Source organism: Peromyscus californicus, unplaced genomic scaffold (assembly GCF_007827085.1).
Source record: "Peromyscus californicus insignis strain IS unplaced genomic scaffold, ASM782708v3 Scaffold_23__1_contigs__length_62951481, whole genome shotgun sequence".
Taxonomy (NCBI): domain Eukaryota; kingdom Metazoa; phylum Chordata; class Mammalia; order Rodentia; family Cricetidae; genus Peromyscus; species Peromyscus californicus.
In genome coordinates, this window is record NW_026294534.1 from 23,666,097 (window position 1) to 23,679,839 (window position 13,743).

The window sequence follows — 13,743 nt, forward strand, 5'->3', positions numbered from 1 at the left end:
CGAGGGAGGATCCAATCCCAGATCTGGAGCATTTCTGGGCTCCTGTTCTTTCTACCATATCTACCCTTTGCTGAGTACAGACAAACACTAGGGAAAGTTCCACAGTGTCAACTTTTAGAGTGGAGGGTGGAGAAAGGAACCTGGGCAAGAAAGAATGCTAGTTCCTGGACTTGGGATTTCTACACCATTTAGAAAGAGGCCAGATTCTCTTTCCAGGTCCACATTTTATTGACTTGGGGATCATAAGCAGCAAAATGGTTATATGGTCTTAAGTTGTGACTTCAAAGATGAGTGTCACAAACATCTACATGATTTGTTTGGACTTCTGGCTATTGTTTTATCCTGGTGGAGAGAGGGTGAGACAGGGTTTCCCAGTATATCTCAGGCTTGCTCAGATTTTACAATCCTCGTGCCTCAGCAGTCTAAGCTTAGCATGCACCAGCACAGTGGCAGACTTGGTTTAGAAGAAAACAAACCACTGCTCAGTCTTGGAACACAGACAGCTTGGCCTCATAGGCTTAGACATTTACAGGATCCTGGGATGTTCAGGTCTCTGTTTGTCTACCTGGTGCATCTTTTAGGTGGGGGGTTTGTGATCAGGAGCAACGTGCTATCTTCCCTTTTAGAGGCTGATGCTGGCACCACCAGGATCATGGTATCGGCAGTGTAGAGACTGATACCATATCTGATAGGCATGGAGTCTGGAAGGGTTGGGGTGTTACTAGACTGACAAGTTGTGATGAAATGATATATTCAAAAAATGCTGTCATTTCCAACACAACTGCCTCTGTTTTGAAGTTTAAAGGTGGATGGAAGTCCAGCCAGCCACAGGCAGCCCTGTCATTTGGGTTTGTTCATTAGCTAGTAAAATTTAAATAACTATGTGGTTTTAACCCTTTAGTCTTCAGATTACTAAAGTTATGCGCGACCTTAGAATCACCCAGATGAACAGCAGAAGGTTTTACTTTTAAACAGACAATTGGACAAATTATTTTTTTAATCAATAAAGAAAACTGTAATTCTAGACTAAATAAACTACTGGAAACAGAAGTTTTGTATGGTAAAAGCAGAGTCCTTCCACTTCCTTGCAACTAGTTAGATCGTGTCTACCTGTGAACTGGAGTCACCTGGGATAGATCTCTGGCCAGAGCTTGCATGCTTGCATTAGGTTATCATTTCCATTTACTTGTGTAGCATGTTGACTTCAAGTTTTAATCAACGTGTACACTTGAAAATCTTGTTGAGGACATGTAGTATGAAAGGCTTTCTGTGCAGGCTTCCAAAAGATTGGGGACTTTGGGTTGGTGTAAATTCAATACATAATGTAAAAATCTGCTTTACCAGACCGACCTGGTGAACCATGTCCAGTCTGGTTTTGGAGGTCTGAGAAAACAAGCGGAAGGGAAGAAGGGTGGATAGAGTTGAAGGGTTAATTTTAGGTCAGGGGGAGGCAGCGGAGACAAAGCCAGACTGAGTACAAAAGTTTTGTGCGATGCGTATGAATTCACTACAAAATCTAGTGTAAACCAGGAACTCCTATTCTTCAGGCGATGGATCTCCTTTTTGGGTTTGGGGTGTTTTGCTTGCTTCTTTCAGACTACAATTTTAGGAAGCTTAATTCTAGTTATCTACTTAAAAAAAAAAAAGAACCCAGGGGCTACTCTTTTGTTCTTGGCTTTTAAAGTGCTTTAAATTACATGGATGCTTCACATAGTCTTAAATCTGTATAAGTAGCTCCTGTTCTGGCCACTGATGATTTATTCTTTTGACATTGTCTGTTGTGCTTCAAGCCCTGTGCTAGTCAGTCAACATGCACACCGAGGACAGTTGTCTGTGTACTCAATGGATGCACAGTCTTTTGCAGAGGGAATTCCAGGTGATTACAAGTGTGACGTAAATAGAAAACACTGCTGAAAAATGCACAGCATGCTATGAGGGAGCAAGAAAAAAGCACCATTCGGAAAAGGCCGAATTTCTCCCTGAGACTATTTCCGCAGATGGAGACTTGTTTTACCCACAGGAAAGATAAGAATGTTTATCAGGAGGCTAAGTGGAGAAGGGAATTCTAGCAAAATGAAGTCTACGCCGGGGCAGGTATGTGCCTCTTAAGATGCAGGGATGACTAAATGTATCCACATTGATATAGCACCAAGCATTAGACAATAATTAATAAAAAAAAAAGCAGAAGCAACTTCCTCATTAATTCCATCTTAGTCCCAAGAAACGGAAGGAATAAATCTCCCCATGCTTCGTGAATGTGTTTTCCCTTTCTGTAATGCTTGCTTGTCTCCCTCTTATCAGAGAACCAGCATTGCGTTCTGAGATGTCAGCAGATAATGGTCTCTTGCTAGAACTAGAAAATGTTTCATTTTGATTATACTTACTTTTACAATTTATTTTAATTATGGCAACTAATTGCAGTTTTCTATTCACGGTACCCATACAAAGTTTTATTTGAAATGACTTTATTTTAGTTAAAATGCAGTCAATCAAAAACAATATGCAAATAATAATACAAGAGGTACATGGCAATAATATGAAGTTGGTATGTCAATGACTGGGATTCGATAACATCAATGTGGTGTACTTCAGGAACAGAAAAATCACAAGACTGGAATGAACAATGATGGTAGGAGACAAGCTAGAGCCATCTCATAGAATGAGACTGTGAAGGGTCTCTTAGGTCAGGCTGAGGAGTTTAGTCCATGGGGAGCCATGGTTTAACCAGCAGTCTAGTCTGCTAAGAAGTGAGAGTTAGGACACCAGAATGTGAAGGATGGCCCACAGGAGCCGATGAAGCCGTTCAGTCAGGATGCTGGTGGCCCTGTGGTAGAGAACGACAGCAAGAAACGAAGGACGAAGCAAGGTTATGGAGGAGGAGATGGGACGACTTGACAGTCATCTGTCACCCAGTTGGTGCAGAGGGGGACGTGTCGAATAGTGTTCTAGTGTGGCTTAGTCTGAGGATGTCGGGTGCGTCTACAAGTTGTGGGGCGATTTCCCCACAGTAGTTGCTCCTTTGATAATTGATGTGGTTTTAACCTGAGCAAAACCCTGCGTCTCAGTTTTAACACCTTCGCAGGAAGAAAGTAATCACCTTACTCCTAAGTCCTGTCTGGACACCCAACTCTTCAGAGTGAGCTCCCAAATGAGTGGTGGAGAAGGCTGTGGCCCAGTAATGGCAAAGCTGTACCACCATCACCCCCCCAAAACTTTCCCAAAGGTTTACCAAGGAAGGTGTCTTAGTTCAAAAAATATTACCTTGAATTCTCTTTAAATTCAATCATTTCTAGGTTTTTGATCAAGGTATGAAGGTTATACAGTTTTATGATTTTAGAGTTTTTAATGGACACATAATATTTGCTCATCATTATGAGGGACTGTGGGAATTTGGTATGTGTGTACAATCTGCAGTGATCCCTCAACATAATTAGCATGTTTGCATTCTGCAATCAGTGAAGGGAGATGCTTGCAAGAGTAAAGAGGGGAGGCTGGAGGCTGTGCAGGGATTCCTGTGTGAATGCACCAGCAGCTCATTACCAGAAGGGTGTGGTTAATGGAGACACAAGCTGTCACATGTAGCACTCTATTCCTCATTCTCCATGGTGGAAATTGCTGAGGACCTATGGGTTTGGATACCTTACTAGCTACAAATCGATATCCCAAATGAAGCTTCTTCCTAGAAAAGGATTAAAAAGCTCACTTTAGGCTCCATTGTAAGGGACCACAGGAGTCTGGATAACCACAGTAGTGGGAATTTCCAGGAACCTGGCAGAGATCTAGTAAACTGAAAGTTGGTGATGACCAATGCCTGCTCCATTCATGATGCTAATGATCAGAGGCACAAAGTGTCTACCTAAAAGATTATATTTTTAAAAACGAGAAAATATTCCTTTGCATTTTTTTTGTGATAAACTAGAGTTAACAATTGTTCTCAATAAAAAATGTTTCACTTAAAGGGAAGATTATACATGAACAATTATGTCAGACTCCATATATAAGCTCCAAATAAGCTATAACAATGCTTATTTGCAAGCATGGTGATTAATATCATGAGCCTAAGTCACATACTCTTGCATGATCAAGTTTTAAAAGACTAAAAGACTGAATTAAAAGAGCTCAAGTCTATAAATTATCAATTGTATCATATAGGTGAGAAAAGATTCTTATTTTATGCATGGAGTAAAGAGTAAGTTAAAACTTGAAGAATTATTGGATAGATAATGGGGTGGGTATGAGCATCCATAAAGATACGTGATTTTGGTATTAATCTGAGACTTCCCTAGTTTTATAAGCCTGAAGGCCTTGGCTGGGCTTATACATTTTCAAAGAAATACACTTATATGTGAACATTATGTATAAAATTAAGGCCAATGGGTGTCTAGAGATCAGATGTTCTGCAGGGTTAAGAGAAGTTATTGATTGTCCTATTAGAAATTTACAATGAAGTTTGAAGGTAGCATTATGAAAACTACACAATGAGTCGGTTTCATTAATTTTCTCAGAGATTATCACAAGCCATTAAAAAATTAATGAATAGACATGGCATGGCTTTGGTACACAAGAAGCAAACTACTCATAAGGTACACAAAGATCTTAGTTTTTAAAACTGCTACTTTAAATGTTATTTGGTGACAATGCCTCTCAGCATGTATTTGTTGCTGAAAAGGCATTTTCTTGCTGACATGGGGTTGGTGAAATGTTTTTTCTGATCAACTCATCCAATGAAGTATACTTTATTTAAAACTGATGTCTCCAAACTTAAGAATCTGTAGGAGGGACAAAGGAAGCTATCTGAATACTCACTATGTACTAGACGTTTTCTAGTTTCCTTACATGGGTTCCAGTTTAAACCTCACAGAACTACAGCCTTCCAGTTAAGGAAGGTGGGAGGAGGAAGCTGCCCATGTCCACAAAATTTAAGTGTTAAGGACATTGTTCTGACCAAAAAGCCCTCCTTTTGACTAGAATCTGCCACCTATATATCAAAATTGTGAATTCACTCCCATGGCAATACTTGCATTTCCTTAGAAAGCTGAGGTTAGGGAAGATGCATAGAGTTGCTACATTAAGCAAATTGGGTTCCAATTTGCAAACCAAAGACTGGAAGGTTCATTCTTCCAAAATAAAAGCTGATTTAGACATAACTCACACTATGTTAAGAGATCTGTAAATGAAAATGCTCATTTTGCTAGGCTAGTGCCAGGGAAGAAATTGAGAGAAACTAGGTATCTACAATATCTTTACAACTCAGTAGACAGATTGTTCTGAGAATGAGTTTTAACTTTCCTGGGCTTAAATTTTCACCATTTTTTTTCTAGTATGAAGCAAAAAGATACAAGGTATTTTAAGTAATAAACAGTATAAAATATTATTATTTAATAACTTGATTCTTTGAGTAAATTTATAATAAGACATTAAAGATATTCAATCCTTTAGCTTTGTTGAACATAGGTGGGTGAGAAAAATTTTCCTCCATAAATTTCTGTTCCAGTAAGTCCATTTGAAAGAGGACATTTAGGAAAAGATCCTCGGGTTGATCCAGCGCTACATCCTCTGTCTCTCATTATTCTTATAAAAAGACATTGATCATGATATTTTATAGTAACAAAACCCTTTCCTGTGGTAGGTGATGCTTTTAAATTCAACCAGTTAAAAACCAATAGCTAACCAATAGAGGGGTGCAAGAGTTGCAGAATGAGGGTGTAAGTTCTACAGATATGTATAGAGCATGCACTGCCCTTTCTAACAACTACCTTCTACGGTACAATTTGCAGCTTCCTAAACCAATAGAAAGGTTTTTCCTTCCTAAGTATGAAGCTCTCAGTTGCTACCAAATTAATCATTTGGAGTAATTGTTTCCATAAATTGTTTTTCAATGTATCAGTTTTGAGAGGAGAATCCATAGAGAGTACAACATGATGCTAAGGTCAACTGAAACTCCCACTCCTTCCAGTATCTTAAGTGTTTAGATTTCAGCCCAGCTTGACTTATCCTCAAATCCTTGACATTAAACCCTTTGATGATTCATCATTGGAACAGAGAAGAGAATTTTCTGCAGACTGCTTGGAAAAACAGATGTCTTCCTAGTTTGCAGAACCAGCCTAGATTTGTCACTCAAGAGTCAAACACAACTGGAGAACAATAGTAATTATTGAGACTCTATTTTGACCAGAATTGAGTTTTCATTTTTCTACACTACCTTTCTTCACATATTTTTCTGCCTGAAATGGCATGACCACTTAGTTAAACATATCTATCATAAGTTACCAATATTGTCACTTGCAGCTTTTAGTTTGAGCATGGAGTTGGCAAATTTACAGCATAAATTGAAGAAAGGGTCCCAGAATCTAACTTTTAAATATTCTTTCATCTTCTGATATACTTGGCTTGTCAGCTGAATGACTAGTGGACAAGTATGTTCACTTTGTGGCTTCAGAAAGTTAAGTTTCCTGGATATCTGGACTGCTTGGGAATGATGTTCGTAGTGCTATTATGAGTTAACAGGAATTGTGTCTACATGTGGAGGTAAACTTTAATGGGAAATCTCAGATTATGCTCAAACTCCAAAGCAGGTTGACTTATTATACATCCTTTAAATGCTCTCCATCTATCTGAGATAATGAGTAGAATGGTTGAAATATATAAAAAATCACACACAAATATCTATTTGTTAAAATATGGCTTCATAAGGTTAATCTTAATTTAAAAAGCACTATATTCATTCTATGATGAGTCTTAGAATGTGAGGAATATTTCGTGCATAGGTCCCTCCCTGAGCAGTACTTTGGGCATCAGTTTGCTTTATTGATAGAATGAGGAGAGTAAAGTCATTGCTCCTTAGCCTTCTTATAAAATGGTATGCATGATGGGAAGTAAATTTAAAGACATTACAGGGAAGTTTAGCATAGCTGTCTTTGAGGCGACTGTGGCCGTTGAACCATATGAACCATGATAGCTTTTGTTCTCTCATTATGTTCGCATAGGATTGGCACATAAGTCATTGCCACTAATCAGACAAAGTTTCTTGATGTCATTGCATATCAGCAAGCAGGATTCAGAAAGTTACACAGTGTTTCCCTCTGATGCCTTTGTGAATGGAGGTTTGGTGGCTGTGGAATGGAGCATTCTATTGCTTGATTATATGTCTCCTAAAGCAAGGAATGAAGTGTTAAACAGAGTCAGGAGGGAGGTGACTCAGAGATGGGCAATGCATCAAAATCAACAGAGACAAGATGATCACTAGGTCCATGAAGCACAGTCCTAGACAGTACAGCTGTCATGGGTAGATGAAAAGTACTGCTCCAGCAGACTGCAATGTTAGTCTGCTGAGCAACACGCTCATGTCTCCATAGAGTAGCATTTTTATTGCAGTATGACTTTCTTGGGAAATGAACAAAACTTTAAATAAATCACAATTACTTATTGCTTAGTATTTGAGATAATAAATTCTTTAGTTTATCAGTACCTCATGGCCTTCAAATGTGCATTCTTCAAATAGTTTCAATTACATATATATTCTTTCTCCTGAACAATAAATTATTCTTTAAAAAATGAAAAAAGAAAAGGTACATAATTTTAAAGCAAAGAAAAAACATATATTTTAAACATTTATCTTAAACTTATATGAAAACAATTCTCTATGTTAGATGCTTAAATATAAATAATAAAGGACATTATGTTATTTACAATGTTATACAGTATGAGAGTAAAACCTAACATTTACTCATAAAGACAGTAAATGACTTAAGAAAACATCCAAGTACTATACAATATGTATTTACAAAAGAATATATAATAGAAATTGTGATTTGTGGCCATTTCATTTTGCCTGCATTTCTTGATAGTGTGTCATGGATCTTAGTGGATAGAAATCCCTGCAGCTGCTGGAATGCAGCTAGGACTAAAAGAGAAGGTCAGATCTTCCTTATTCACTTGTAGGAGCCATATACCTTCAACCTCGGGCCAAAAGAGGAATAGATAACAGAGAAAGTTACCCTGGATAGACTCCACCTGTATAGACAGTCACACAGAAACAAGAAAGAGATGGCATATTGCTGCTTGAGATACATTCTCTCTTACACAGAGGACCATTTTGTAGAAAGCAGAAGGCTGTCCACCAGGCACTCTTGAAAGTAGGGGGAGAAAAAGAGCACAAAGCAGGACAGAAAACAAATCTTGAGTAAATACAAAAGGAGTTTGGTGTCTACTATATACCCCGCTGTGTAATTCTCAGTAGTTTTGATTTCAGACCCAAGAAACAAAGTTGTTGTTAAATTCTGAGTAATCTGTACTCCCTTAAAATGCAAGGCATCTTCACACATGCCAGGAACACAGGTGCGCATTCTTTTGCATTGCTACAGCTCTGCCTGGATTTATAAACAGGATGGTTGAGTGAGGCCTGGCAGCGAAGCATTGTAGAGACATCCCTAAAACATAAATCTAGAGGCTACCTCAGGTAGCCCTGAGAAGTCAAGTGCCTGTTCTCATCAAGAAAGCTATGTTCTCTTAGAGAAAAGGCTTTCTCAACTAATAAGACAAGTGTGGATTGCCAGATCAAGCACAAAAGAAAAAAAGATCACATATATTTGCAATTTGCAAATTTATAGAGCTTTTTATGCTAGTAAGATGCTGCTCATTGTTTTTAATCAGGAGAGTCTATTTTTTTTTTAAAGAAGGGACTTTCTCAATACCCCAGTGACCAACTAACTAGGAACTGAATTTTTAAGAGTTTTAAGATAACAGTAAAGAACTTTCTTTATTGAATGATAGGTGAGTCAAGGCCTTCAAAGTCAATATAAAGTAGAGAGAATATCTTCAAGCTTGCTGGCTTTTCCTCCCTGTGAAGAGTTGACCATCTGCAGCATTGGGAAGCCAGTGAGGCTTTCACCAGCAGGCATTATTCTGGATGGCTAAGAAGCAAAGGAGGACAACACTCTGAGCACAGAGAAGCTGTCCCGTGAACAGTGACAAGAAATGTGAGACATCAAATACTAACAGACAAGCTTCTCTTAGAAACATGGAGGAGTGTAACACATGGACTTGTGGTCAGCCTTCAGTGTTCTTCTGAGACCTACCTGTGTGTTATTACTTCCCTTGACTTATACAAAGATTTGGTATAGAAAATAGATTTGGTTCAACTGGGAACAAGAATCAATAATTGTCATTGACTTTGTCAATCCCCTGTTCAACTATTTCCCATTTTCCCATATGTGACTCCTAGGAGCCTACTTAGAAACTCAATGAGGTCCAGTCCTGACTGACAGATAACAGGAAGGGAATATAAAAGGTTCTAAGGGATTATCCCCCTCCCCCAATTTTTCTTTCTGTACTAACAGTTGTCCATATGTTAATATCTATAAGCATTCGTTGGCTTTACAATCATAAGAGAACATACAGAGTTTAAACCAATCTTAGTCCTGCTGTTGAGACAGTATGGCAAAAAATACTAAGAGAGGAGAAACGAAAGATACAGGCTATCTATGGAGAGAGATCAGTCCACAGGTGGGGGTCACTTCTGCAAGAAAAGGTGCAATCTTCCCAATACTATTGACATTCCCTAGTGAGGCATCACTGTGGAAAGTTCTTGCTCATCACAAATCACATGCACATTGGCCATTCCTGGCAAAAAATATTCATGCATAGTTATGACTTAATCAAGGCAATGTTGAACATAAGAGAAACATAATGGGGAGAAAGGTGTGGCCAACCAAACTTTTAAGATGTCAACTGGGTTGCAGAGCTGCTTTTCCCCTTGTGACTTCTACACATTCACTCCTTCTAAACATTCTACAAGTGGAACATTTTCCTACAATGGCCAAGTCACCGCTATGTACTACAGGCACATTGTACTCTACAAGTGGTTTGGACAGATGGCTGAGTGTCCTCTTGGGACTTCATGACATGATGTGCCACTTCTGGAGCCATGAAGAGGGTTCAACCAGTCAGTTAAAAAAATATGTCAGAAAGGATTGCACCTTTAGCAGCTGTGGTTGGTTGGTCAACAGTTGAGCGGCTGGATCGTTCCCCCAGAGAGAAAGTGAAATTGAGTCCTGTCTAAGTTGTTAGATTTGTCTTGATAGCAAGCCAGAACCCACTTTCTAAGCTGTACTTGAAGCTGTTACCCTTTGTCAAGAACAACTAAAAAGGGAAAATTAAAGTCAATGGTAGCTCCTTTTTTTAATAAGAGCAAGCTGTCTTCTGATTAATAATATAGTTTGTTTTTAAAAATCACAGTATTACTTTCTTCCTAACTTTTAACATTACTTAATGCAGTTCTCTGCTATATGTAATAGTAGCATGCTGTTGGGTCTACTATTATCTCAGAGCTCGGTGAAGCAAACCTTTGGCTGACAGAGTAGAGAGAACTCATCTCATATTCGGAAAGCAAAGACGTCATACAAAATAGAGGAGTATTTGGACGGATGTGCCATTTCAAGACAGTACTGGTTGGGCGCTACTGGAAGCAAACAGAGGGACAGCTGCTAGTCTTGCAAATCATACATCCAGTCAACATTATAATGCAATGCACAAGAAGCCAGCAAAAACTGAATCTATGAGAGGTTTTGCTGAAATACTGTGAAAAAGCAATCACTGTAACTGTATAAAACTTGCTCTCGACATAACATAACATAAAGGCACCATTGATATCTTTCTCGTTTTTGAAATACTGTAAAAAATTGCTACATATGGCACATAACACATTTTTACATACATATATTTAATTTATAAAAGTTTTTTTTCCTGTTTTCTATTTGCAGAACTGCTAAAATAAAATAAATTGTTTAATTTAAGGTGAAATACTTTATTATATAAAATAAAGTTTTACAGGTGAATCTATGTGTTTATTTAGGTTTTATACAGCGATAGGGTCTTGGTTAGCGATTACACTAGACAGCCGGGCCTGTAATTCTTCCTGTGTGGAGAAGCGGCCTGCTGGGTTAGTCCTGCTATCAGCCAGACGGAAGGTAGGGGCCACCTCAAGACCGGCTGCCAGGGGGTTCTGTATGCCCAGGAATGGTGTATCTTCACCTACTCTTTCATCTTCTGTCTCACTTTCTGAGTCACTGCTCAGAGAACTTGTGTTGCTGTCCATTTCCAACCTATTGGCAATGTGGCCATTGGGCTTGGTTCTTTTGGCCCGCCGGCTGTTGGTGAGTTTCTTAACAGGCTCTTGAACTGGCTCGTACTCCTGCGTTGTTTCGTACTCCTCATCCTCCACTATCCTCAATGGGCTAGGGGGGAGGCTGGTACTCTGATGTGCAGGGTTGTGATGAAAGGAGTTGAGATGCTGGGGATGCTGATCGTACTTCTTCTCTCGGAGCCTTGGTGGCGTCACAAGGAGCAGCGGCCGCTCTTCTTCCACAAAGGGGCTAACTGCCATGGAAGGCATGGACACCGTCATGCTGGACACAGGTGGAGACATTTCCGAAGGGGGCGATTTGGGGGAGCTTGGCGTGTGGAAATCTACAGGTGACATACGAGCCGGGGTGGTCATGGCTGATACATACCTGTGTGAGCACAGAATACCCCACATGAATGTAGTGGAATAAGAGGCATAGAGCAGGGAGGGGTGGGGGGACAGAGTTCAACACGGGATATAGTCAGAGAACAGTCATCATTGAATACTTAAGTTTTACACTACAAGTGCAGCACCCTTGGATCCTATCATTATAAAGCCAAGAGTTTCCTTACAGGAATCATGCAAAGATCAGCTAAATCATCTAGCTCATTAAAGCTTTCGAGAGTTTAGTCTCATCACGAATTCAAATAAAAGTATGTGAGCCAAGAAAAGGGGGCTCCTGGGGACTTAGAAGGGAAAGAAGTATTCTTAAATACTATACCTTCCTAAAGGCCAAGGGGTCTTAGAGAATGAAGCCCAAATGGGGAATGGAAGAGGATCTAAGATGAGTTGCTGACAGCTGGATCTGCATGCATTTGGATCTGTAAGCCTTGTTTCTCCTTAGCTCAGCTATAAGGTTATGTCTTATGAAAAAAAAAGAGCATAGTAACTTCAAGATTTATTCCTGATAACAGTGTAGTACATTTGTGTGCTTTGAAGTTTGAAATTTTCATGAAATGCTACTAGTTAACATTCAACTTGCAACTGTCCATTTCAGGGTGCAATACATTCCAAGGCAAGTCTGATAGGAACCATAATTTGGTTTCATGTTACCACAGTGGACACTAACTCCAATCTCCCATCTATTGCTCTTCCAAATCCCACCATTGCATCAGTCTTTGGTTTCCTTCTAGGAATACTTGCCAAAGATTCTCCCAAGTGCCTAGCAAGCTTTTATGTATACACAAGGGTTGGGAGTACCATGATATCTTACGACATGCTATGTTTGCGAATGCCACCATTACAGTCCAGACACTGTATTCCTGTTTTGCAGCACTGTACCTTCCCTAGAACAGGATCAACTGTACTCTGGGCTGAGTCTGACTCATTTCCCTCAGCTTTTGATAACAATGCTAGCAGTACATAGCAACATAGTCTAATTCGATGTGACCTGTGATGACACAGGATACTGGAGCTCTCTGTACTCTAGCTAACGAAAAAGGAAGACTACTAATGCTCCCATTTATCCATGATTCATGGTGATGTAGAAGTGAGACCCAGCTGTTTTTAAAACTGGAACAAGTGTCTCAGAATTTGAAACATTTGGGGTCCAAGTCTTCAGACATTTTTTTTTTGAGGGCACTTAAATTAGACCCTCTGAGAAATGCTAGTCACAGTTCAGCCAACACATACAAGTGATTCATCTTTTTTTCTCCCATGATCTTTCAGTTCAAGACTGTTTTGTAATTCTAGGTAGTATCTGGGTGATGCCTGGATGCCTACTTTAGCAGACAGAATCTCCAAACACAAGCCATAGTAATGAAGGGAAACTTCATCCTACACCCTGTGTATGTTTCACAAAGACTAAACAGGAAAGGAAAGACTTCAATATGCAAAAATATAATTACACAAGACTAATTCTCTAAGCTAGTTTTAGACCACACTCTTCTACAGACGTGTTATAAAGAGAATGCTAACTCTATAAACGCTATCCTTTCTGAAACTGCTTTATGGGAAGGTATTTAATAGACTCTTTGACCTGAACGCCCCCAATGAGTTCTTTGTTATGCTTTCAGGTCCATAATTGAAAAGTTTTTTGAAATCATCTCCACCTATGTAACTGCAAAATACATATGGATTTGACATTATATTGACCTTTTAGTCAATGGGAAAAGACTAGAGTGCTATAACAATAAGAAAATAAACCAGTCGGATTGGTAAATCAACAGGTAACAGGTTGCAGATAGGCTAAAAAGTCAACTAGCCGTGACTTTCTTCTAGAATAGGTGAAAATGGACAAGGAGAATGTTCAAGTTCAATATCCCTATTTAGTGCCTCTTCCAGTTTACTTTTTTCCATTCTTAGTTTTCCTCTGTCATTACTTCTCCAACCCAAAATGGATCTCTTCCCAAAGGAAATGCAAACATTCTGGAATAAAGGGTAATATTGGAGGCAACATCTGCTTTGAAAATCACCTATAAAAGCTGTCAGGCTCATCACACAAGACCTTTATTTATCCATCACTTCTTGGGATTTCATAAACAGGATACAATATGGTGGAACACGAGGTGGTGTTCCCCCATGACCATTAGCAGTGACATAGCCCTGGACTTGATTTAACTGAGGCTAGAGATAGGGCAATTAGTACATGAGAACATAGGGCCAGATCAGCCATGAAGGGA

The 13,743-nt window shown here is 39.2% G+C and overlaps 1 protein-coding gene across 16 annotated transcripts in view; it reads right to left on the reverse strand.

The window, feature by feature from the left end:
* Positions 1-7,346: 7,346 nt before the first annotated feature.
* Positions 7,347-13,743, reverse strand: part of Nrg1 (neuregulin 1) — a 201,326-nt gene continuing 194,929 nt past the window's right edge. For 12 of the 16 annotated variants that reach the window (XM_052751965.1, XM_052751964.1, XM_052751963.1 and 9 more), the window contains one exon: positions 7,347-11,510. In XM_052751965.1, the coding sequence (XP_052607925.1) occupies positions 10,856-11,510 (655 nt within the window). In that variant the 3' untranslated portion in view covers positions 7,347-10,855. Of the gene's footprint in view, positions 11,511-11,843; positions 11,986-13,743 lie in introns of all 16 variants that reach the window. The other 4 variants (XM_052751969.1, XM_052751968.1, XM_052751967.1 and 1 more) reach the window with 1 other exon arrangement.